Raw genomic sequence first — 25516 nt, 5'->3', positions numbered from 1 at the left:
ATTGTTGTAAACATTGTTTACAGGATCTGACGCGTTACATTTTATATAAAGACATATCAATTAAATAAACGAAACAGAGATTTGTCGATTAAATCTATAATTAAACAATAAATAGGCTAGATTTGTGTCAAACAAATTTCCGGAGATGATTTTTTTAAGTGAGGCCTGCGCCCTCCACCGGCAGAGACACCACCCGACACCAAACTGATGACGTGGTTCGGTCGGTTGACCAGAGCAGCAGGATGGCCGACCAGAGCAGGCAAATAAAACTCGCTGCAGCTAAGAAAAAGGTAAAGTATTTTACATCTGATCCTTCTAATTATCACAGGAGGAACTGGTGCAGTTTCTCGTTAGCGGACATGTAAGACTGGTGTTTTTATCCGTTTTGTTACAAATTTCTTTACGGATCAGGGGTGTTGTCATTACACGTCGTCCGACCTCTGCGCCGTCGCTTGTCCCACATTCCGTGCTCCTCTCAGGGCTGCAGTGCGCAGGAGAGCCCGGAGCTTCCTCTGGGCCTCTACTGATAGCATTAACTTTCCCAGATTATGTAGACTATATTTAGTTCGTAGAGGCATTAATAGCATCCCACGCCGTTTAGTTAGTAAGTGGTTAATTCAGGTTACTCTCCTTGCCTGTTGATTTCATATGTCTTTCTGGCTAACGTTAAATGTAGTTAATGGCAAACCTTAACGTGCTAACTAAGGCAAGTTAACGTTAGCAACATGGCTAACTAATGAATAGTTGGTTATGTGTGAGTGTGAGGATTGCTACACAGCAGACGGGCAGCTCTCTGTCTTGTTTAGCAGGATGGCTCAGTTATCCAAGAAAATCGCCAACAACGAGCTATTTTAATGTAAAAGAAACCCTAGGGTAGCATTGTAGCATAGTTAGCTGGATAGAATGACGGGGACTGTTTTGACAGCTGACACCCCTCTTCCCTGTCCTGCTGTGTGCTTTAGCTAGGTGTGCTGTTAGGCTAGTCAGAAGGATGGCCTTATCAGCTGTGAAATGTTAGCTTCGGGAAATGACTCGTCAGCAGTTTTTGCTGCCCTACAATCCTCGTGGATGAGTGGTCGTGGTGATAACACTTGACATTTTGCTGCGATTCAGCCCTAGTGTTTTAGAAATGGCAGCTCCAGTAGTTCCCCCGTGATTCCCTATGGTCCCCTACGACAGCTGTCACGGGCCTCATGCCCCAACACACTCTGGCACGAGAAAGTATGTTTTAACTGTCACACGGTTAAACTACAAATAGACAGGCTTTATTTGCCACAAGTTATCAGCTTCATCTTGTTTGATTTAGAACAATAAACCATTGAACAAACAAGTATAAGTGATAGTCATTATCTTGTTGGCAGTCGCTATGCATTCCAGCCAACAATTGAAACAGGATCTTCTGAGAGGTGTAATGTAAGAGAATGGAAGCAGTGCATCCTTGCCTTCATCTCAGACAAACTTCACATCTCTTAATTCAGTGATTGGAGATATCTGGCTCTGAACAATGTCTGTATTAGGTTGATAGTTGGGAACAATTCTAGAGGCCCACTGCTGGATCCAGAGTAATGAAAGAAAACTTTATGGGTCTTGTAGAACAGAGGGTTTTCTCTCTGTCAGTCAAGAAAAACTTGACGCATTCCTGATCATACATCTGTTGTTTCCTTTTTTCTCATGTGCTGCTCAGCTGAAGGAGTTTCAGCAGAAGAGCTCCCCTGCCAGTGTAGGAGGAGAAAAGGGCGGAGGAGGAGGTGGTAGCGGAGCAGGGGCCAAGAAGAAGAGGAAGGTGAAGGGACCAAGCCAACTTGATGCACCTTCAACAGATAGAAACTCTCCAATCAATGTAAGTCAGTGCTGGTGTTTCCATTTATTTGCCTGCTTGTCATTCTGTCCTTCCCGATCAAATAACAACCTCTGTTTGTACTTGACAGACTGTCTGTGTACTCGTTGTGTCTGGTTTGTCAGACCTGGTGTGACCATATCATGTTTTTTCACCCCTGTTTGTATTTTAACCACTGTTATAACATTAGAAAGCCTTTACGCTCACTGTTATGTTGACTGTTTATAACAGTAAGTACATCTTATGTCTAGCACATACAAACTGCATTATTTGGTTAGTCCAATAGTTTATACTGACTGGCTGGCAGATACACATATGCAGAATACTTGATAAAAGAGATCCACGTGCTCGTAGATAAAGTGTTTTATTGTTTGTTTTCTCCAACTCAAATGATTTATAATGGCCTGCTTGGCCATTGATCACAAAATATTTTTCCGTTTGTGAACTGATATGGCTGAATTACTGTCAAGTTGGCAAATGCTTTCCTCTAGGCTGTCAGACACACACACACACACACACACACACACACACACACACACACACACACACAGTGCCAACAACACAGTAGCAGTTTTAACACCTACAGTATCTGCTAGCCAAGTGATAGGGTGAAAAAATGCTTGTTCAAGAAAGACAAGGACCATGGACACCTAACCATAACAGTGGTCATTGTCAGGTTATAATGCAAATGGAGAAGGTTAGATTTCCAGCACACATAGATAATACCATGTTAAAGTAAAAGCAAAATCAATTCAAATCTGTCAAGTTTTGTGCAGAAAAGTTGGCCTGAAGACGGTTGTGACAAATTTGTTAAGCTAAAATACATTTTGAGAAATATTTATAATTATCAGTTTAACTTCAGTTTTGCATATTGCCTCATGTCATATTAACCTTAAATCAACTTATTGTATAAGGACATTTTAGTTATAGCAATCTCCTCTATACGTTCTCCCTTTGTTAATGTAAATATGTAATTTGCTCTGATTCAAAAGGCTGAATGTGGACAGATAATCCTTATCAAAAACAACAGTGTCTATATTTGACTTAATAGTTACAAAGGTGGAAGCAGTGATTGAATATGCAGTTGTTTTTGATATGTCAAAATTAGAAATGCTTGAATGACTATTGGCTGAAATGTAAAAAAAAAAAAAAAAAAAAAGATTGATTCTGTTTCAAAGCTCTACTAAGCAAATTGAGAGTGTCAGTAAGGACACACACAGTTAGGCATTTGACTCCAGCACCCACACACACACAGGTCAGTTATGCACAGACCATGTCAGTCAGTAGTTTTTTAAGCCTATTTGGAATCTGGGCTCGTCACAGCTCGAGAGCTCGCTGCTGAGTCTTGTTGTTTGTTCTGATGCAGTATTTTTTCCAAACATGTTTGACTTATGGTGGGTGAAGACTGGCTACACTCATGCAGCCTGAAGCGGGACAAGACAAATATCTGTCAAGAGTGTTGGCAAGACCCAGCAGGAGTTCAGTCATAAGGGTCAGAGCAGAGTAAACATTTTACAACAATAACCACTGATGAAAATATTGCATGTCATTAAGATTCCTGTTTTTTACCTGATAAACTTGTAACCAAACAATGTTTTATACTTTTTTAGCCTCTGAGAGACAGAATACTGTCTAATTTGGCTTTGTATGTAATGGTGAATAAGAGTAGGCAAGTAACTACTGCAGGTTATGTTGGCAAAGGGAGATGTGATCAAGTTTAGTCTGTAGAGCTGATTGTAGAGAGCTGGAACAGCTAGAGACTTGTACTTAGAGATTATATCTCTCCACAAAGACAGCATTTGGAAAAATGATGTGCTGCCTCAGGGCCTCTTATTCTGATTTAAATGTTTACATGATTCATTTTTATTTGGATGGGTTATTTTGCTTACCAATGGCACGAAAAGCTCCAATAAAATGCAGCCGATATTAATGACCTCTTGGACCAGGCGTACAAACCTCAGTTTCTCCTCACTACACACCCTCCTCTCTTCTAGACCTCCTCCGTCTAAGGTTTCTTGTAGCAGCTGCTTCTCTGTGCCTGTTTGTCTGTATCACTGTCACTTTCTAAATCGTTCTCTCCTCTTTCACATCTCCTTCACTTTCGGCCCTTGTTTCTTCTTTCCTGTAGTTTGACAGTATTCTGAAAGCACTTAGTCAAAGCAATGGAGTAGTCCTACCTCCTTATGGCAACAGTCAGGTGAGGTTCTGTCTCTCTCTTTCCTTTCTTTGCTTCTTCCCTGCTTGTTTTTTTTCTGTCTCTGCATCCCTCTGCTGTAAATAGCTGCCCCTCGTGGTATTTATTTAATATTGTACTGCTGCTTCCCCTATTCTTGCCTCCCTCTTATGTCAAGTGCACTTATTCTTTCTGTCACATAGGCCAAGAAGCATGGGCCAAAATTGAGTGCAAACTCTTGCATTGGTGCTGTGCTTTTTAAATCTGTGTCAGGAGTGCATTAATGGTTGAGAAATGTGAAGGGTGCTTGGTTATTTCTCCAACTTCACCCATGTATTGTTGGTGATCTGGAGTTCACAGTCTGATGTAGAAGTACGTTGTGAATGGGCAGGGTATGAACAGTGGGTGGCATGAGTCTCAGTAGTTGCATGGCTGTGTTATCTGTACCTGGGTGCGTCATGCAGGCATGCATCTGGGAAAACAAGAAATGTATGTATCTGTTTCTGTTCTCATTATAACTTTTGTTTTTGTTCCTGTTGTTTTTCTTTGTCTTATTTTCATGCACTCATAAAGGTTTTATTTTGTCATTATAAACGCTCGCATCAAGGTCAAAGTCAAATAACAGAGAAATGTTAACTACCAGTCATTCAAAATACTGTTGGCATTCATAGAGTGTAGTCTCAGTTCTCTCAGTACTTTCAGTAAGAACTGCATGGGTAACAGTGGTAGGTAAAATGCAATATCGACGTAACAGCTGCTACTTCAAGTAACAGAGCTTGCATTAAAGTGCTCTGCAAGGTAGTTAACTCAACAATAAATATCCTTAAGTTTCTACCATTTATTTATATTCTTATGTCCTCTTAGTCTGTAGACTATCTTGCTTCTCCGTAGAAAAATGAGATAATTGACTTAATCAAACTGTCACCTTAATCTGAGTCAGAACAATAATTCAGTTGTTATTTTTGTGCATGTGTACATATGTAAAGTTTACAGCATCATTGTGGTCTTGCTGTTGCTTTTTCATCATGACTAAGCTTTTTCTTGGCATTAAACCAATGTGTGCGTTTTTTTGTGTATGTGTTACCTCAGACCTTTGCTGACGCGGAGCCCATGGGGTCTTCAGTTCCTCCGCTGCTGGAGGACCCAAGGGGCGAGCCTGGTCGCGGCTCACCTGTGTCTAACCCCGCTAGTGCTAACACTACTAATAACCCTGAGTCTGTTGATCACAACGCTGACCTGCAGGTGTGTCTCTCACTTTCAGTCATATTCTCTCTTTCTCTTTCCTTTTCTGCCTCTCAGATCTTTTCTGTTATTCTCCCTCCTGTCTGCCAGTCACACCTAAGACTGTAAGCCTTAGCAGAATGAGTCTCAAAGTCTGTTGCAAATTACTGCATTGTTACTAATATGTTTGTGTGATGGAAACAACCGTTGTTTGTCTTTTTTTGTTGTGCTTAATGCGCTCTGTCATCATGCAAATTCCTTTTTCTCAAAAGTTGTCACTGTATTTTTTATCTTTCCTTCTCTTCCTGTCTGTCTGCCTGACTCTCTCACTCTCTCTTCCTCTTTCGATCTGTCTCTCTCTCTGCAGGACTACCCTGATACCAATGGCAATGAGAGTTTAACAGAGGAGAATAGGTGGGTTACCTGACTCCTCACTTCCACATAATACAGAGACTTATTTATGTATGTGGACTGGTTATATATTTCGTATGCCAAGTTTTTACTATTATACAAGTCAGATTTCACAGTTTCCCCTCAAAAAGTTACTATTTGCTCTCGAGTGCCGCATGGTAAGAATTTGAGCCTGCGTGTGTCCATGCATGTGTATTTATGTGTGTGTTATGTGTGTTATCCTGCAGACCATTGTCTTCCACAGAGAGCCTGCGACAGCTTTCACAGCAACTGAACGGCCTGGTCTCTGAGGTACGGCATTAGAACCACCAATGTCACACACACATACGTATGCACACACACGCTCACACATTACTTTGTCATACAGCAGTGAGCTTTTAACAATAACCACCACTGATGCACACTTTCAACGAGGATGAATGTACTGGAAGCATTTTAAAATTTGCTGGTTGTTCCCAATGGCTTTAAGCACACTGACAGCATCAAGTGGTGCACCACACCAGCTTGATATATTTCCTTGGTTCAGTTTTGCACAGTCAGCAACAAAACACAAAGTGTGCTTTTTGTCAAGTCTCTGGGACACAGTTAACCATGACCTCTTACTGTCTAAAGATAATCAGAATCCGGCCGCTCTAATAGCAGGCCATACATAGATATAATAAGTGAACTGTATTTTGTAACCCTCAAGAAAATATGTTGAAGTATCGTTGCCCCACATGGTGGTGAAATGCAGGTGTTACCACTGCTGACTAAACAAATTGCCTATCTGCAATGCATCCTCTGTGTTTCAGCTTTAAGCTTGTGGAGACAGATCATTTTTCATTCCAGCACATGCATAATTTTCCATATGAATGTCTACAGAAACAGAGTTATAAATGAAAAAAATGTGTTATTGTCATTTGGGTTATCAATTCACATGAAGTTAAGAATGCCTGAAGGGTCTGTGTATAAACTTTATTTTAAAAAACATGATGAATTTTCCATGTTGTTTCTGTGTTAATGAGTGGGTCTTTGTCATTTCAGTCATCTGCTGCTTATGTGAATGGAGATACTGCACCTTCTGTCAGTGACAGAGAACTGGAGGTAAGATAGAAATCTAACATTCTCTGTGAACCAAGGACGTGTGTTGAAATTTGAAACAGAACTAGAAGTCTGTCAAGTCATACAATAGTCCATCCATGCTATGGGATTTACAGCAGTAGCCACATCATATGAGGCAGATTTCTCTACTGCCCTCTGGAGATTCAAGGTATAACCAGGATTTCTTTTAAGCATGGGATCATTTTTCTCACACCATGCCTGAATGTAAACTTTATGTTCAGGAATAGTGAATAGTAGCTAGTCATCTGTCTGAAATGATAAGCCTCATGTTTTCAGTATTAGCAGGGCAATCTTAACTAGAATCCACTGTGGCTCTTTGTTGGTTAATTAAATTATAAAGAGCCAGAAAGGTCACCCTCATACAGAGTATCTCACATGTTCTCCCCCAGCTGAGCCTGGAGCTTCAATGTAGTAGAACTTGATATGACAGTGCAAGCCAAGTATCCAAGTATCATAATTGTCTCTTAAAACAAGGGCTTCATTGGTAGTTAAGTAGTGAATGTCTCACTGGGTGATTTATATTTTAATGTATGGATGATTGGGCAGCTGGAAATGAATTAAATACCACTAAACTCTTGCAAATGAAATGGAATTTGCAATGAGAGTGGTAAGTGGTGTTTCTGTTGAGGACTATAGGAGAGACAGAAACTTAGTGTTACCCAGAGATCTGTGTTTTGCCCCTTTGCACCATGTAATGTTATTTTAATGACTCATAGTTTGGCCCATTGAGTGGAACTTGGAAGCTCATAGCGCTGGGCAGGGACTTCATATGACAAACTGAGGTCATGTGTATGCTGTCCACACCTTGCAAATGATAATTAAATAGTTGGTTATGAAGGCTCCACTAGTTTCCTAGTAGTTTAACAACCATCATGTATTTTAATTATTTGCTTCACATGTCATTATTAAAAACACATTTTGCACTAGTAAAGGTGCTATCGTTTGCCTCCATGTTAATGATTCACATTTGAATTTTTCTCCTCCTTCCATGTGTTCTTTGTTTGATTTTGGCCACTGCACTTTATCCCTCTCTTTTTCTTTTTTCTTCTTTTTTTTTTCTCCTTACCCGGATGCATGTGTGCACGTAATAGAGTCGGAACCAGGAGCTGGCAGCCGCCCTGGAGTCCAGCAACCTAACAAACTCTCAGCTCAATACCCAGCTAGACCAGCTGGTAAGAAGCTGTGTGTGTGTGTCTGTGTGCGTATTTGTGTGCGCACCTCTGTGTGATTGGAGTAACCCCCTCTCTAGCCCTACCACAATTAATTACCACATCAGTGCATGTACTGTATGCATTCTGCATGTCATCCTGAGTAACAACACACTGAGAAGTCATGCATGGTTTTCATGTTATTTATTTATCTTTCACTTAGGTTGACTTTAACATATTTCTATAAAGTATAACCAAAGTTTAGGTGCAGAACTGTTACAACCTAGTAGATGCCTATTTGTAAGGCTTTTTCAAGCCACTTTAACACACTAACAACAATAAACTCAAAAGATTAATATAGCGTAAATAACCAACAGAACAAGTTGATTATTTCAGTTCTGCTGTCCCTGTCCTGTCTGGCATGCAGATGAGGTCTTTTGTGCCAGAATTTTTATGTTTTGTAGAACTCCTGGGGTGATAAAAGACACATTCCCAAACTTAAAATTTATATCCTGTATTTGTTCTGGCAGGCACGGCAATCTCAGGAGCTCACAGATCAGCTACAAAAGGTAAACAGTCTTTTTTTCCCCTCTGTCTGCTCAGCTGTCTGTTCATTCCTGTCTTCACGTTTTTTCCGGTCTACTGAATCTTTGCTTCCTTTCTGGTCATTCATGAACTTTGCATTTTTCTTCCTTCAGGAGCGAAAAGAATTTGAGCAGAGATTTTCAAAAGAGCAAGGAGCCATGCGGGAGCAATTACAGGTAACCTCTCGCGCCCCAAACACATAAATTGAATTTGTCTGAGGGTGCATTTTTAGCATTTCTAAAACAGTGTCTTAGCAGGAAAAAAAACAAAACCACCCCATTTTATTGCAGTGTACTGTATCATATCAGGACTCTCTAATGTCAAACTGTGTGCAGTAGTCTATGTAGAGAAAATTTAGTGTTGTGTTTTATTGAGAAACATTATGTGCTCTCTGTTTGTCTTTCCTTCTCTTAGGTTCATATCCAGACCATTGGTATTCTGGTATCAGAGAAATCAGAGCTACAAACTGCACTACAATACACACAACAGGCCGCACGGCAGAAAACAGGTGTGTGTGTGTGTGTGTGTGTGTGTTTTGTAATCAGCGGAGCATACACATGAATGAGAGTTTTTCATCTTGGCAAGATTTTACCCCTACAGCAGTTAGTTAACAGTTTGTGTGTCTCTGTGTCGATGTGTGTTTGTGTATAGCTGAGGCAGAGGAGTTGAACAACCGTCTGCAGGCAACGAAGCAGAGAGTGTCAGAGCTGGAGAGAACTCTCTCTTCTGTCTCAACACAGCAGAAACAGTTTGAAAAGGTTTGCAGTCATTACTCCCTGTATATTCAATATTCATTGTGAAATGCGCAATGAAAATGCAGTATGTAAGAAAAACTTATTTAACTCACAGTCAGTTGCATGCATGTAGTACACATAGGCAGTCTCACACAAAACACAACAAGCATTACTTGCATCCTTCATTTCAGTTGTCGAACTAATTTTTTTTAGATGTTTTGGTCTTGCTGTCTAAGTGTCTGTTATTATTAACAAATGTTTTCTGTCTGTTTCCAGCACAATAAAGAGCTTGAAAAAGACAGAGACAGCCTGAGGCTAGAGATGTTTAGAGTAAAGTAAGTCACTTTATCCTGGCATACACAAAGAGGTGTATTCTATAATATTGTTTCGGCATTAAAGAAGTTAAGTCAAATCCCTCAAATTCTACATGAAGCAACCAATGGTGTGAACAAGCAATGAACAATTTCTGCATATGTGTTTGTGTTTGCAGCAATGTGAGTGAGGAGTTGAAGCAGCAGAGCTCAGAGCTGTCAGAGCAGTTGAGACTGAGTACGCAGGAGAACGGAGCAATGAGGCTGGAGTTGGAAGATCTTCGCAAGAGGCTTGAGATTGCTGACCTTATGTTGCAACAGGTGTGTTAAAACACAAGTACAACATCTTAGTAATTGGAAGTGATAGATCAACTCTCTAGTCAGTGTCAGTGTGTCAGTGTTTGGGATTAGTTTGCCTATAATGCATGCAGATGTCATTTTATTCATGTGCTAACCCTCATTCCTTTGTTTCTCCAGTGCTCTAATCAGTCAGATCCCAACAGTGCCAACCAGCAGGTCCAGTTACTCCTGGAAGAGAAGCAGCATCTGGAGGCACACAATCACCAGGTCTGTGTGCTGTTAGTATTTGCATCTAATGACCCATGTGATGTTACCTACCCTTCCTATGTTTCTTCTTCCCCTCCATATTTGATTATTTGATACATAAAGGTGGCAAACCATTTTAAAATGAAGCATCCAAGACCACTCCTGCCTGTTCATCTCTCATCACCAGACAGTCTTGTTTTGTTAATGCAATTTTCCCCCTTTATTTTTGTGATGTTGTAGCTGATGGAGTCGATTTCCCAGCTGAAGACGGAGAGGGACTGTTACGCAGAGCAGATCCAGGAGGAGGGCCGGGTATGGAAGGACAAAACAGAACAGCTGCTAACACAGGTAAACCATGCAGTGACATCAACAGATATTAAGGTTGTCTTTTTTTTATTTTGATGTCAAACCAATGACTAATTTTGTGTGTAAATGTCTGCGCAGGTGTCATTGGTTGCAGAGGAGAGGGACAGAAACATCAACCGAGTCCAAGAACTGGAGGCCAGCATCGCAGAGCTAAAAAGTGCTGCAGGTATTACATGCACGCCGCCCTCATCTAGTGTTTCTTCCTTTTCCTCACCATTTTTCATCCCCTCTTTGATATGAAAAACACTTCTGCTAAATAAGGTGACTGATTACCTGATGATAGAATTAATGGAATCGGTTCTCCGCAGATCTTTGAGCCACGTACAGCTAATTAAGGAGCTTGTCAGATGAAGGAGAGCAAACTTCAGAGGGCAAAAAAGACTTGAGCACACTGATTCTGATTAGCAGCCTTTAGGTGAAGTGTTTATGAGTGCCTAAACAATTGTTTCTTTAATGCTGTAAATCAATGAGTGTGCTCCAGTCTTTGTCCCTCCACAGTAGAATTAACATCAGTTTTAGATGATGCTTATTGTAATTTACATGTAGTTCAGCATAATATTGAGAGCTGTAGCATTCTAAATCCTGTGCTCAGCTACCATTGTGTGGTGTATTTCATTGTGGCAAATTATTAAATTTCATAACTGCTACTCTTCTTCCTCTCTTCCTCCAGCATTATTGTCCCAGGAGAGAGAGGCGCAGGATAACGCAGAGCCTCAGTCCTCAGGGCCATCAGAGAGTGAGGTGGCTCTGCAAGAGAGCCTCAGCAGACTACAACAGGAGAAGGAAGCCCTCACTGCACAGTACCAGGCACAGGTATGCTATACATTGTTTTCTCTAATAAACATCTTGATATATATAAAGGAAAGTGTAAGGGTTGTTCATCCTAAACATTTTTAAAGAAACACCAATTGATTTATGCTTCTAAATGTTTCATACATCATTAGTGCTACCATCATACCTTAGCCTCTGTAATTTTTTCCCCCAGCTGCGAGATAACGAGCAGCTGAGCCGCCTGTGTGCGGAGCAGGAGACGCGTCTGGGGGAGCTGGATCGGCAGGTGGAGAGCCAAGCCCAGGAGGCAGAGGACCGTCGGCGCATGTTGGAGGATGTGCAGTCAGACAAGGCCACTATTAGCCGCGCTCTCACCCAGAACCGTACACTGAAGGACCAGCTGGCTGAGCTACAGAACGGCTTCGTCAAACTGGTGAGGCTGAAAATCTCGCGGTCCATCTGTCCTTTTTTTAATGACACATTTACTCTTTTTATATACATACTGTACTTAACTTCCGTAAGATTGCAGTTATCATATCCGTATAGCATTTCAATGTCCTTACATCTTCTTTTTGTTTTTTGTTACTTGGATATTGTAATAAGGTTTGATCAGTGCCTCTGTAACAGAGTTATAAGATGTTTACAAGTTTGGAAAGTACATTTGTAACAAGTATTACCTCAGAGGGTGGGAGACTACTGCCTTTAAGCCAAGATTCCTGTTACTCCTTCATTCGTACAGACTAATGAGAACATGGAGCTGACCACTGCCATCCAGTCAGAGCAGCATGTGAAAAAGGAGCTGGCTCGCAGGATGGGTGAACTGCAAGAGGAGCTGCACAACGTCAAGGAGCAGGTATGATCACGTACACACACACACACCACTTTCAAACACAGCCGGAGCACTGGTGAGGGATTTTCATGTTGTTCTCAGTTACTGTACTTGTGTTAACTTCCCATCCTCATTCCCCAAACTCCAGCTGGAATTGAAAAGCCAGGAGACTCAGGGTCTGGTGGAGCAGAGGGACCAGGTAGTGGCCCACCTGCAGCAGTACTGTGCAGGCTACCAGGCCCTGGCCTCAGAGAGAGAACAGCTGCACCAGCAGTATCTGCAGCAGACCCAGCTCATGGACCGGCTGCAGCACGATGAAAGCCACGGCCGTGCGCAGCTGGAGATCAGTCACACTCAGCTCCAACAAGCGCAGGTGTGTATTTCAGGAATACAGCCTTTTGTGATCTATCAAAGGCTATTTTGCAGCACAGGCTGTTGTAAGTGCATAGTAATCATCATCCACTTACAGGCTGACAGGATATAAACAGACTGTAGAAGTAGCTTAATCTTTAAGATGTCCTGTAAAACCTCACTTTCCGTCTCTGTCTCTCAACTGTTTATCCTTCACTGTTTAATGACTCCCTGTCTCCCCCTACAGGACCATTTGCAGCAGTTAGTTAGAGACAATGAGCAGCTGAGGGCTGAGGTGAGGGAGCTTCTCAGCAGCTCAGCTCTTGCCACATCAACCAGAGACCAAGGTAAGATTTGTCTTTTTCCTTTTTTTCCTCTATTGGTTACGGACTGTCGCTGTGAAAACTTTTTCCTGTTATTTTGTCTTTGTGTGCCCTTCTTCTTGAGCTTCAGTGCCAACAAAGGATTCAAGTTTCCTTCACAGGATTCATGTGGTTGTGACCCAATTTTTCAATGGCTTTCTTGTTTCATATTGTTTAACAAGAAAGCCTTTATGCTAAAACAAAAACCTAGAAACTGAAAACTGTAGTCTTTCACAAGAAACAAGGACACAATGTCATTGATGCGGAGCACCTGACACCTTCTACTGGTCGAGCTGCAGCACCAGCAGTTTCAGACCTAACAGTTCTAGTCTAACATGTGCCACCTACAGGCAGGGAAAATAAGAACAGCAGTTTAAACCTGCAAATGTAGACATGTTGTGTGCTGGCCACAGGCAAGAAGAGCAATAACTGCTAGAATCTTGCACTGTGAATGGGACAAATGAATGTTATAGGTTGGGATTTAAGAAATTGGAAACAATAGCATTAAGTGTAACTATTTGCATTTGTCATTTTGTAATTTAGGAGATGGAGTGGAAAGCCAGGCCCAGCAAGAGAGTCCAAAGCAGTCCTCCTCCATAGTTATCCCAGAAGACTTTGAAAGCCAGAAAGAGATGGTGAGGAAGTTTAAAGTTGGTACACAGAAATAACATTGAAATGAGAATATGTGAAAACTATGTATGAACCAGGAGTTCGGCATTGCACTTACTCCACCGTAATCCCCTCCTACAGGAGGAGTTTATCCGTGGAGCTCTGGCTCAGTTGGAGGCAGAGAGGGACGAGGCCAGAAGGCAACTTGAGGAGGAGCACAGGCTCCACATGGCAGCCCGGCACCAGGCCGCTTTAGCCCTCAGCCTCGAACACCAAAACCACAGCCACAAACCTGCCCATGACCATCATCACGAGCACGATCACACTCAGGGTCAGCATAGTCACTGTGAACACAGTCACGAGCATTCAGGTGAGGAAAACAACATATTTGATCTGCGTGCAAGTGAGAACATTTCTGTTCATATAGATTAAGTATGTGGGATGCAGTATATAGTTAATCCTAATGTATACTCTATGCTGTCTCTCATAGAAGGAGGAGTGCCAGTGGAAGTTCATCAGGCCCTGCAGGCTGCCATGGAGAAGCTTCAGCAGCGTTTCACCTCCCTCATGCAAGAGAAAGCTGACCTGAAGGAGAGGGTGGAGGAGCTGGAGCACCGCTGCATCCAGCTGTCTGGAGAGACCGACACTATAGGTGAGACTGAGACTTTTGTTACTGTTTTTGTTGTGTTTTACATCTAAAATAGTCAGAAAGGGACAGAAAATCAGGTATAACAAGATTCTGTGTGTGTTTTTTTCCAGGGGAGTACATCGCCCTGTACCAGAATCAGCGGGCCATCATGAAGCAGAAACACCAGGAGAAGGAGCAGTACATCAGCATGCTGGCCCAGGACAAGGAGGAGATGAAGGTACTGTCTTATTGAAAATAACCATCAGTGTGTTACAGTGCAGCTGCGTAAGATGTTTGTGTTGATGCATGTTTTCGCTTTGGTCTCTACTGAGCCTGTGGCTTTTATGCAATGACCAAAACTTCTTAAGTTAATATTCTTTCTCACATTGCCATCAATAATCATGTCCGATAGAGGCTAGAAGAGGTTACTGTTCTCCTCCCCCCTGACCATTTAGTCTGTGTCGTGTCTCCACTGTGCTTCAGGCGAAGCTGGCAGAGCTGCAGGATCTGGTGATGAGGCTGGTAGCTGAGAGGAACGACTGGTACAGTCGCTACACCGGAGCAGTAGCCGGCGGCGCTAGCACAGTGAACCCCGATCTGCTTCCCGTCGGGGAGGATCACACTTGCTCAGAGCATCAAGCGCACACACACATGGAGCTTAATGCAGTCAGTGGAGCAGGTAGGCACAACCAGGAGTATGATGGTTACGCTGCGCTCGCTAAAGAACTGTTTCATATTGATTTTGTGTCCAGAGGATTGTCGGGGAGCTAAGTGTGTCCTCTCTCAAACCACATGCACCTAAAATGTTTACACCCACATATCTACTGTTGCAGAAGCCATGGAGGTCATTCCTCTGTCAGAGCCCGCCACAGCCCCGGAAGCCCCCTCGTCCCAGACGCTCTCGAGCGGGTTGTCCCAGACCGACTCCAAGCCCCTGGCGCCCAAAGAGGACGGAACGGCCCAGCAGATCATGCAGCTGCTCCATGAGATCCAGAACCCCCAGGGGGCACTAAGATCGCCCCCCTTCCTCGGGGAGAACCCCTGCATCCCCTTCTTCTACCGGCCTGACGAACAGGACGAAGTCAAGATCCTGGTGGTGTGAGGTGTGGGTGTGACAAATTCTGGTGTGTGTATGTGCGTGCGTGTGCGTGATATTGGACATGTCTTGAAGTCTGGGGAATATTAAACACCACAGTTTACCATGTTTATAGCTTTTAGATCATATTCACGGACACCTCTCAAGAAATATGACACCCTGCAAAACCAGTCACAGATAGAAGAATGTCTTTGACCCAGTTACATTAAAATGCCTGTCTTATTCTGTGTGTTGGCACTAATGTGTGCATGGTTAAAAAGAGTATTTTCTATTTGTGGTTTTTATGTTTTATGTTTTGTTTTTTTTGTCCATGATGCTCTTCCCAGAGAGGAGATAATCAGTATTCCTAAAGGCAATGCGATTATTCTCCTTACTGCTATTTTTAATTCCCATCGTCTCTCTTGTCTCCCATCTTACACATAAGTGCAATAAAGGGGCCGTATACTCTGTCCCCTCGCTGATACAGTACTTAAAGAGCTGTCAGAAATTAGCAGCCGGTTTGTGTGCAACTTTATTTTATTGAGAATCTCAGTTTTACACAATTCACTGTACACATGCCAAACAAAAAAAAAAAAAGAGCATCACGTTTGAATGTAATAACCCGGGTATTTACCTGTATGTCTGTGTGACGTGAAGAGAAGTGAGGAGAAGGGTGCAGCAGGGCGAAGTCAGATTGCGTGGCAGAGCGAGATGTAAGTTAAGTCAGTAAAGGAACTTGGTGCTCATAATATCTTTTAAACTGTAGGAGCTGGTTTAAAGGGAAGAGCTCACTAGTTCCGCGATCAGATACAGGAAGATGGAGGCAGGTGTTGCAGATCGGTTGGAGCTGTCCCCTAAAAACTACCTTTTCTCTACATCGTGTTTTTCCTCCAAAACACTGAAGATAAGTCATGCGTTTGTACAGTGCGATGTGTTAATATATGTGAAACGTTTGTGTCGTAATGATGTCCGACATCTTGTTAGACTGAGAAAAGTCGCCACTGTTATTATTTCTCATTCAGTGAGAGGATCGATGTAATTTAAAGACCCCATGAAGAGAAAACACATTGCAGTAGAGGTGTTATTAAGGCATTATTTTCTCCATTGGAGAAGGGCATCTTATTCAGAGTGTAATTCAGATGCATGATAGAGCTTGAGAACTGTGCTGGGGGGGGGGGGGGGGGGGCTGCTTGCCAGGTATTAGATGCTAAGGTATAGTATTTGGGGTGGTCATAGGAAGTATGGTGTCAAAATCTCTGTATCTGCTTTTATTGTTCTTCTTTGTACTTCGACTATTCTGTAATCTGGTGCATCACAAACTAAGGCCACACCTCTGTCACTCTGTCATTCATTCGTTTCCTTGACTTTCTTCCTGAGCTCTAACTTCTGTTTCATGGGGTCTTTAAGTTTCTAAACTAATTGACACTATTGATAGAGCCTGTTCTTTTCTGTTACGTTTTGCTTGTAGTTCTACATATCAGAGATGAATGAACGCACATCCTTTATAACTGGACTGTGTGAGTGTGTCTGTATGTAGTGTGAGAGTGTGTGTGTGTGTGTGTGTGTGTGTGTAATCCAAGCTGTTCCCTCTTGAGCATCTGTTGTACTTTTGTGTAGAGTTCTATCAGATTATACAAGTATGATTGCACTAAAACTGTACAAAGCTTCTTGTTCAGCTCTGTTTCTACCATTGAGCCTCTTTGGAAGAAAAAATGTGGGAATCCTATGATGCCTCACTCTTAAGCTGAGGGTCCCAGTTGAAGCAGATGAATTTAATTCAAAGTGTGTTGGCGTGCGTGTGTGTGCGTGCGTATGCGGTGTTGCACTCGGAGGATGACCAAGGTGTGTAAATATGAGCAGAGGGTGAAACAAATGAGACCGCAAACTTCAGGAAGACATGATGTTATTGCCAAAAGTGTGGGACCAATCAGAAACTCTTTCCAAAACTAGTGAACTGAACCAGTATTTTTTAAAATGTTCCTATTTTTTTATTCTCGTATTGTCTGACAATGCTTGAATAAATCTTAGGAGGAACCCCGACATCTGATTCTGGACCCACCTCATACTTTCCTCTTTACCTGGAGACACAACAGGTGTTCAGCTTTAAGAGAGAGATACTCATGCTCACAGATGTCGATTGGAGGATGGATTAATTGATCGATTTGGTGTCTGATTCTTTCCCTTTAAGACTAATAACCAATAACTACACTGTCACAGCTCATTTTTCCCATTTTCAGATCAACTTTTGACAGAGGCTTATGAGGGTCCCACTCATACAAGTCATTCAAACATCCCACTGAATACATTTAACTCTTATATATTTGGATGTCTTTGAATTTTGAGATCCTCCTGGTTGTGTGTGTGTTTTTTTTTTTTTTTGTCAGGGGAGGAAATATTTGTTAAATTATTAAATTGCACACTTGATATTTATCACTGAAAGTAACAGGACAGAAAGCAATAGTGCAGATTCTGGTATTTTAAGCCTGTTAAAGAAAACAAAGTGTAATTGGACTGTAAGGTATATGGAGGTCGTATGTACTTGGTGCCGTTTACAGGAAGAGTAAACAGCACTGCGTCTACTCTAAACCACAGCACTTTGGCAGTCACAGGTGGTTTTTGGATAAAGTTACTTCATCATTCTTGATTTTAAAATTCCTCGCTTCTCTGCATTCTGTCACTTTTTTTGTTTCCTTTGAAACATGATGCCACAATTAATTTTTTTTCTCTTGATTTTTCTCTTGGGAGTGGTAGGACCGAGAGATATATATATGTATATGATAAAATCCTTTTAGCATTGTTTTGGGGCTTGAAAAATAAATAAATAAATAATAATAAAACAATGTGGATAAAATTACTTCCCACACTTTCTAATTCACTGTTAAATATGCTCTGCGTGATTGAAACAAATAGCAATGAGGAAGCATTTATTGTCTTTACTGTAAAAGAGGCTGTGTACATACTGTAACTGTGTAACATATTGTATATTCATTATGCCTGGTGCGTGGTGGGGGGGAGAGCTGATCTGCTGGGTTTGCCGGCAGTGTTGACTGTGTGTGTGTAAGTGCAGAGTCAGGGTGTTGGTGGTTACTGACTGGCTGTGATTTAATACAAAGATTGACTAAAAATGAAAATATTATATTTATTTGAAGTAAGTTAGTATCTCAACTAATCAGTTTTAATGTAAAATAGAAGTGACTGTTAGATGGAAATGAAGGATCATTCAGAGAACAGATTTGTTTGAGGGCTGCTTCTGACAGGAGCTTTCTGATTTTTTTTTTTTTTTTTGTTTCCTTGAGTAATATTTTCTCCCCTTCTCCTGAATAAAACTGATTGAGCAACGTAAACAGAGTGCATCTGGATTTCTTTAACTTTTTGTAATTACTCCAGACTCCTTTGTGATACACACATGACTCAGCTGGAAAACAAACAGCAGACATGTAGATTAGTTACAGGTGTTACTAATCACACTAACGATGGCTGCAACATGAAACAGGACCCAGGAACTGAAGCATCTTTCACTTGATTATTTACACCTGTGGTGTTCCAGTAAACTGTCTTTCATAAAAGGCCTGTTGCTTTGCACAATGATCTGAACTGCCTGTTTTGTCTGATAATCCAAACTCCAAGGATATTTTATATAGTATCATAGTTTTGCTTTGAAAAACAACTTTAACAATGATTAGTTGCTGATTAATTTCCTGTCCATCCACATATATCCCAAATGCTACTTTTTACTAAGTCAAAAAACAACAGGTCAAAAGGAATGTACTTTTTTTTTTAGTTTTACCAATCATGTTAGAGTATATGAAAACAAACATGATTAACCACAGGTTGTTGCAGGGGTTATGGGTTCAAACCAAGATCAGGACATTTTCAATGAAAAGCGTTGTTTAGGACTCACATGGTTGTGAGGTGTTCAGGTCTGATGCTAATATTTACCACCATCAAGAGAGAAAAAAAAAAGTCAAAGAGGAAGCTCCTTTCAGTACACTGAGGTTTTTAATGTGTTGACAAAGCACAGCAATCCTGCAGGGTAAAATCATCCTTTTATCCAAATCAGTCTCAACAAGATGCAGGACTTGGTTGCTGCAGGAGTTCACACACTCACACTGAATATCCCTGCTCCTCTACACACAGAGAGAGAGACAAGAAAAACAAAACAAACAAAAAAAGAAAACCTCTCCCTGCTACAGTCTGCACATGTCCATATACATCACTGCATTATACATTTTTTGTAAGTTTGTCAAATATTATGTCCTTATACACATATTCATTCGTAATAATTTAAATATTCAGCAGTTTCATACATTGCAGACTAAATCTCTAGACAGTGGAAGTACAAGTCCCATAAGATGCACCACACATATACAGGATAACGCATTAAGATATGTCCATAATAAACTATTTACTGTTAAATAATAAGTAGAATATGCTTCGCTGTGTTTGCTTTGCAGTCTAAGATGCACGAGGGGGGGTCACTGAAGTGTTTCAGGTGGGTTTGTAAATGACATCAGTTGAGGTACAGAGATGGGTTTTGTCGTGGCTGGTGGGTTTGTAATATTTGCTCGGTGGGTGGGTGATTGGGGGGTGAAACACGACACACATCACGCTGACGGCAGAAGTTCGGCGGTAGTAAAAGGAGGGGCGGAGGGGAGGGCGAAAAGACGAGGGGGTTCAACTCACAGGCTCTCACACAGCAAAAGTGGTGGGGTGGGGTTTGATAGTTTTATGCATAGACTGTGGCTGTTTTCGTGCTCTCACTCACCCCCGTGACCACTGAGAGAGGGAAGAAAAGAAGAAACAAAAAGGAGGAAAAAAACAGAAAAGAAATGGCAGATTATCAACCTGAAAGTTTTTCCTGTTAGTATTTCAGAAGATTTGATGCATAATGTGATCAAGGCTGATTTAAAACCTTCCCCAGTATTTCCTTCTGAATAAAAAAAAGGAGCTCAGGCTGCAACCCAGGCCACAGATTCCCTTCCTCTTAGTTAAAAATGTTCTCTGGTTCTTAATTGACTGGTGGCACGCAGCTGTCTGCAGACTGATGTCCTATATATTACCCTTTCTATCTAAATCCCGCCTCCATGAGATAAAACAGTAACAAAGTTTGTGTGAAGAGGAGAGGGAAGAGGGAAAAGTGCTACAGGAGTAGCCCATTAAAAAAAAGATTAAAGATTAGGAAACCATTTTGTTTGTTGCATAGTTTCTGTGGAAGCAGTGTTTTAAGAGATGGTTGTTACACAGCTGTGCGAGATTACAGTCGTGAATAATTAGGCTGTCCGCTCCAAAACCATTCAATTACACAAGAAAACACAGGTGAATTTTAGTGGCAGCGAGGTAAAGAAAAAAAAGGGTCCAGATTGTCCCTCACATGATCGCTCCTCCTGTTTTACAGCAGAGGGAGAAAGAGGAGGAGGATGGAGGGAAAGCAATGTTGAAGAACAGCTGGCCCCAACTGTCTGTCCAGATATCTGAGGGTGTAGCTGACCCCCCCTAAAAAAAACCCACAACTTGCAACTTCTAAGATAAATACTGAATGTGCGAGTGGCACCAGCTCTTCTCTTTGGATGTTTACTTCTCAAGTACAAGTGGACTTGATTTAATGTGATTCAAGTGTGTCCTTGTCTGTGATTCTTTTTTTTTTTTTTTTTTTTTTGGGGGGGGGGCTCTATTACAGATCAAAACCTGAATACAACAGTCAGAAATTACATGGAAAAATACAGATGCAATATCCAGTCCAGTCCACTTCAGCTTGCATCACCACCCTTAAATACTCCACCAAAAATTCTGCATCATAATCCAAGTCTCCAAAATAACTGAACTGAAGATTTTTTTTATAGACATTCTGCTGTGTGTTTTGCTGTTAGCTACCACATTTGTGAGTCTGTGATACAAAACTTAGCATTTTTTGGTGAAGTATTTCTTTATTTAAAAAGTAAATCAGACAAAAACATAAAATAAATAAAACAAATAAAGATAAAACAAATGTTAATAAGAGAAAAATAAGTCAGTCAGCAGCCAGGATACTCATTAGAAATGCTGGAGTATGATGTAATACTCAGGCAAAGTGTCATGCAAAAAGTTGCAAAAGTCTCCTCCCTTAAGTTTAAAAGGTGGAAAAAAATATCTTGTGTGTCTGCTTGTGTATATATGTGTATATTTATGTAAGCAGGTGTGCATGCATATGTGCGCATACACTCACCAATTTGTTTCTTATCAGTTATGTCATATTTTACACATAGTTTATTTAAATTCTGAGGGTTCGGCATGTTCGTATGTCAGTCATGCGGGTGTGTTTCAAGTATTCTGCGTCCCTGTGCGAAACAGAGGTGGGGGTGGGGGGTGGGAGAGAGAGGCATGGCTTGTTGCAAGGGAGAAGTAGGAGCAGGAGTGAGGGAGCCAGCTCAGGTCAGGTGAGGTCAGAAAACGTCAGGAAGGTGGCGCTGTTGTTGTCTGCGGCCTCTCGTCCACCGGAGGAGGGATGGGCGGAGGAGGGGAGGGAGGAGCTCAGAGGTCTAGTGGGTTGGAGAAGGCGGGGGTCTCCGACTGCCGTGGACACAACAACAACAACACGGGGAGAGATACATAGAAGAGAGGACGGGAACAGGTCGGATTAGTGTTTTCAGGGGTGTTTGCTTGTTTCTGGATCCCGTGTGTGAAATCATGCACATACACAGAAATACTGCACCTTCACTCACACAGACGACCACTTAAATCATGAGAGAACACAAGGATGAGACCCCGAAAACATAACCGACATCACAGAGATGTCAGGCTCAGTTAACATGGCCACAATGCAGGTAATGTATGTCTGCAGTCGAGGCCAAAAGCAGGCAGTATTATTCTATATCAGTGTGTTGTCTAAGGACAGGAGCATGCAGTTATAAAGATTATTAATTAAATAATTGTAATTTGTATAAATAATCCTATGGTGCTACAGGAGGTCACTATATGAAAAGTATTAGCAATAGCAATCAACTAAAAACCCTTAAAGATGTGTGAAAATAGTATATAGTGGAAAATTTTAAGCATGAGGGCATAAATTTAAAATTCCCTCCAAAAAATTGGTTTCCAACAGAGAATACATCTCACAGGCCACAAGATAATTGAAAAGGAAGCTACAAACGTCAGCTAGATAGCTTAGCTTAGCAGAAGGAGTACAAAGGTTCCAGGAAGTCACTGCATTGGGCCAAAGAAGAGTCCCACACATGTCTACTTGTGACCCCTTTTCTCAGGTTGTGCATGTCTGTAAGTTGTGACAGTGCAACAAAAAAAGTGATGTTGGGCTGAAAATGCTAAGACTGCCTGAAATTTGCCAAGGACATGAAACATCTAATAATCACCTGCACACTTTCTAAACTTTGTCATGGTGATGTTGACAGATAACATGACTCTGAAGGACAACATCAGACGCTCATGGGTTGGATGTCATGACAGATATACATCACAAACAACACTGACACAAAACCAACAATAATCTTTTAGTTTTGGACATTTGAGTTGAATCATCTTTAACCTGTTGCTGCTGTAAACTGAGAAAATACCCTTTTTCCGTTCTAACATACTGATACCCCTTTAAGAAACAAATTAGCACCAATGCCAAAAGGCTGTGACTAAAATCAGCTCACACACTGATGCAAACACACCCTCTGGACCGGGTGTGTGTTTGCCCATGCAGCACTCTGAGAAGAGAAATAAAAAGTAAGAAAAAGGAAATGGCGTGCAGTGAAAGGATGCGTTCTGAAAGAAGAGAAAGAAGGAAAGTTATGGTGATGATGATGATGATGATGATGATGATGATGATGGCGGACAGTACCCAACGTACCAGAGACGTTATTCCTCACTGGTCAGTGATAGTGATTCTGTAGAGGGAACCATAGTCATGTGTGGGACAGAGGTGTGGTGAGGGAGAGAGGGATGAAGAAAAGAGAAAAGGAGTGCAAACAGTTACAGTGCAGGAAATGACCAACGTCACATGCGCTCAACTCTCACTTAGGATGGACATAAATGATTTAAATGGAAAAGTAGAGGATTTTTAGAAACTCAGATCAGATTTTGAAGCTGAATTTGCCGGTGAGAGCTTCGCTCAGCAACGTTAGTGTCTCCTGCAGTAAAAGAGGCAAAGCTGCTACTTTCACATTGAGTCGGTCCAGGTTAAAAAAATTAACTAGCTCACGAACACAGGCAAGCACAAGGCAAACTTTACAGGTGCCACGACAGGAAAACAGAAAGACAGCCCCCAACTTTTTAGCCCTCTTTTATCCTCATTCCAGTTCCTGAGTGACCTTAAAAGCCTAAGTATCTTAATTATCCAGATGAGGACAGTGGTGAGGTGTGTGTTAGCGATGAGCAGTGGAGTGTTAGTTGTTGATGATGATGCTTGACAGCGTGTTGAAAGGTCAAAGTGGTGGCAGAAAGATAACAACAAGTCTAAAGGTGAGACCAAGAGCAAAAGACCAAAGAAATGAACTGATCATGAACACTGTCTATCCGTCTATTTTGGGTTCTCTATTCATCTATTCATCTATCTTCTATCACAACCAGAGAACTCCACTCCACTTCATTTACCTCCTTCATCCCCTCATTCCAGGTGTCTTCACATCCCCCTTAGTAACAGAGAGTATCCACACTTCAGGTTGGATAGCTTGTCATAGTATTCTAAGCTATGGTTTGGATCTTAGTGTCCTTGGAACGTTCTCTACTTCAATGTTAGCTGGAAAAGGGTTACGGACTTTAAAACGTGTCTCATGGTTTCACTCACCTGGGCACACTTGGGGGTGCGCGGTTAGGCCGGGAGGGCACGGTGGGTGGCGGCCCACTGTAAGGGTCAGGAGAAGCTCCCGGGCGAGATGGGACAGGTGGTCCCCCAGCAGGAGGAGGTGGAGGCCCACGGGAGCCTGGACGGGCAGGAGGTCCCGGCGGAGCCCTGCGGTTTGGAGTTGGACTGGTGGCTGGAGACCTGGAGGAGAAGCGAAGATTTTAATTGTATCAAAAGGAAACCGAATTATAGAAATTATACAACCGGTCTGCTCCCACCAATTGTATCTTCAGCTGCCTCTAATGCTTTTCCTCCGCCCATTCATATCAGGCTTTACCTTCCTCCGGAGCCGCCCCGTTGCACCTGCAGCCAGGAGTCGTCCACAGGTGGCGGCATGGCGGTGGTTACGGTGCTTGTGCTGATGTCACCGATAATGCTGAGGGCCTCTCGCAGGGCATGGTACATCCGCAGCATCTCATCACGATGCTGGGCCTGCTCCTGAGACTCCTCCATCAGAGAGTTCTGGTCGCCACACGAGTACAGCTGGGCCAGCAGCTCGGCGTTGATGAACTCCTTGGACTGTGCACAGAGAGAGAAATGTTTTGTAACGAGTTATTTTGTCTTCTGGTGTCATAATAACAATGCTGCATCCCACACCACTGACTCACATTGTTAATCATGAGGTGCATGATGGTCTTCGGTATCAAGTCGCGGACAGTCTTGTTGACAATGGCCATGTAGGAGTCGACAAGGTTGCGAATGGTCTCCACCTGCCGCTCCAGCTGAGGGTCCATGCTGTGCATGAAGTTTTCAGAGCTGTTATCGTCACCGCCATCACCCTGCAGAGAAAATGAAAATAAAATGTAAATAGGTTGAACATAGCCTCTCTGGTCACACTATGCACCCCTAACTTAAAGTTAATATGTGTGGGCTACTATGGCTACAATGCCAACATCAGCATTAGCATTAACAGCTGTTAGAAGACAGGAGGTTAGAATACACTCCATCCTCTCTTGTTGGACTGAGGGAAGACTGGACGCTACAATGGCACAGCAGTTTTATGAGACAAGACAGGCCATGGTTAGCTTGTTAGCAAGGGCCAAATGTTCGACAAAGGACACAATGATGATGAAAAGGTACAATGTAGACCAAAATAACATACCTTTCCTTCCTTGTCCTACAAGGTCAAACAGCGATGGAGGATAAAAGACATTGAAAGGGACAGACAGGGAATCACATGAGAGACATGACAACATTAAAAACAGACTCCAAATGTACATCAACAACAACAGTCTAGACAACTCATATACAAGCCAATAATTAACTTAACTCTGTGTCCATATGATTTTGACAAAGTGAGGGTTCAGAATGTTTTTTGCTGTAAATGTGGTTTTGACAAGATCCATTTTTAGCTGTGTATGATTTAAAAAAAAAAAAAAAACACATGCAATATAATGCTGTGTGTGCTTCTCGATAAATCTTACCACAACCCGTTCAGGATAAACACCAGCTCTGAGGAAGGAGGCCTTCCATGCATCAACATCTTCCTGACTTTCGCAGGCCAGCTCCAGCTGACGGTAGTCCTTATACACATTCCTGTGGACAAACAGTAACAGCAAAAAAACCTGCTTGATATTTTGTCTCGTGCATTCATACGCTGTTGTTTTTACTCATAAAAACTGTCATCTGAGCAGCTGAAC

At 42.0% G+C, this 25516-nt stretch overlaps 2 protein-coding genes across 10 annotated transcripts in view; one reads left to right on the top strand and one right to left on the bottom strand.

The window, feature by feature from the left end:
* The first annotated feature begins 189 nt into the window (after window positions 1–189).
* Window positions 190–18402, top strand: golga2 (golgin A2). Of its 5 annotated transcripts, XM_018662912.2 has the most exons (28): window positions 190–290; window positions 1685–1840; window positions 3966–4034; window positions 5100–5252; window positions 5599–5645; window positions 5870–5933; window positions 6666–6725; window positions 7835–7915; window positions 8422–8460; window positions 8590–8652; window positions 8891–8984; window positions 9128–9234; window positions 9487–9545; window positions 9701–9842; window positions 9999–10088; window positions 10308–10415; window positions 10512–10599; window positions 11104–11246; window positions 11419–11637; window positions 11944–12057; window positions 12182–12406; window positions 12632–12731; window positions 13290–13381; window positions 13497–13725; window positions 13846–14007; window positions 14115–14221; window positions 14467–14662; window positions 14817–18402. In XM_018662912.2, the coding sequence occupies exons 1-28, from the start codon at window positions 243–245 to the stop codon at window positions 15083–15085; spliced, it is 3324 nt and encodes a 1107-aa protein (XP_018518428.1). In that variant the 5' UTR covers window positions 190–242; the 3' UTR covers window positions 15086–18402. The 5 variants fall into 5 exon arrangements, with proteins under 5 accessions (XP_018518428.1, XP_018518429.1, XP_018518432.1 ...); XM_018662913.2 differs by lacking the exon at window positions 3966–4034; XM_018662916.2 differs by lacking the exon at window positions 5100–5252.
* A 642-nt stretch (window positions 18403–19044) lies between these two features.
* The window catches only part of dnm1a (dynamin 1a), a 49742-nt gene continuing 43270 nt past the window's right edge, over window positions 19045–25516 (bottom strand). For 2 of the 5 annotated variants that reach the window (XM_018662924.2, XM_018662923.2), the window contains 6 exons: window positions 25301–25412; window positions 24979–24993; window positions 24485–24655; window positions 24154–24395; window positions 23820–24017; window positions 19045–21604 (listed from right to left, as the gene is read on the bottom strand). In XM_018662924.2, coding sequence (XP_018518440.1) covers window positions 21574–21604; window positions 23820–24017; window positions 24154–24395; window positions 24485–24655; window positions 24979–24993; window positions 25301–25412 — 769 coding nt within the window. In that variant the 3' untranslated portion in view covers window positions 19045–21573. Of the gene's footprint in view, window positions 21605–21629; window positions 22921–23819; window positions 24018–24153; window positions 24396–24484; window positions 24656–24978; window positions 24994–25300; window positions 25413–25516 lie in introns of those variants that run through there. The other 3 variants (XM_018662926.2, XM_018662927.2, XM_018662930.2) reach the window with 2 other exon arrangements.

This window comes from Lates calcarifer, linkage group LG9 (assembly GCF_001640805.2).
Source record: "Lates calcarifer isolate ASB-BC8 linkage group LG9, TLL_Latcal_v3, whole genome shotgun sequence".
Lineage (NCBI taxonomy): Eukaryota > Metazoa > Chordata > Actinopteri > Centropomidae > Lates > Lates calcarifer.
This window is presented reverse-complemented; position numbering and strand designations above follow the sequence as displayed.

Coding starts and splice junctions, on each gene's coding strand:
- golga2 (XM_018662912.2), top strand. CDS start 243: ATGGCCGACCAGAGCAGGCAAATAAAACTCGCTGCAGCTAAGAAAAAG. Junction 12,407..12,631: donor CTCAGCTCCAACAAGCGCAG/GTGTGTATTTCA, acceptor CTCCCCCTACAG/GACCATTTGCAGCAGTTAGT. Junction 12,732..13,289: donor CACATCAACCAGAGACCAAG/GTAAGATTTGTC, acceptor TTTGTAATTTAG/GAGATGGAGTGGAAAGCCAG.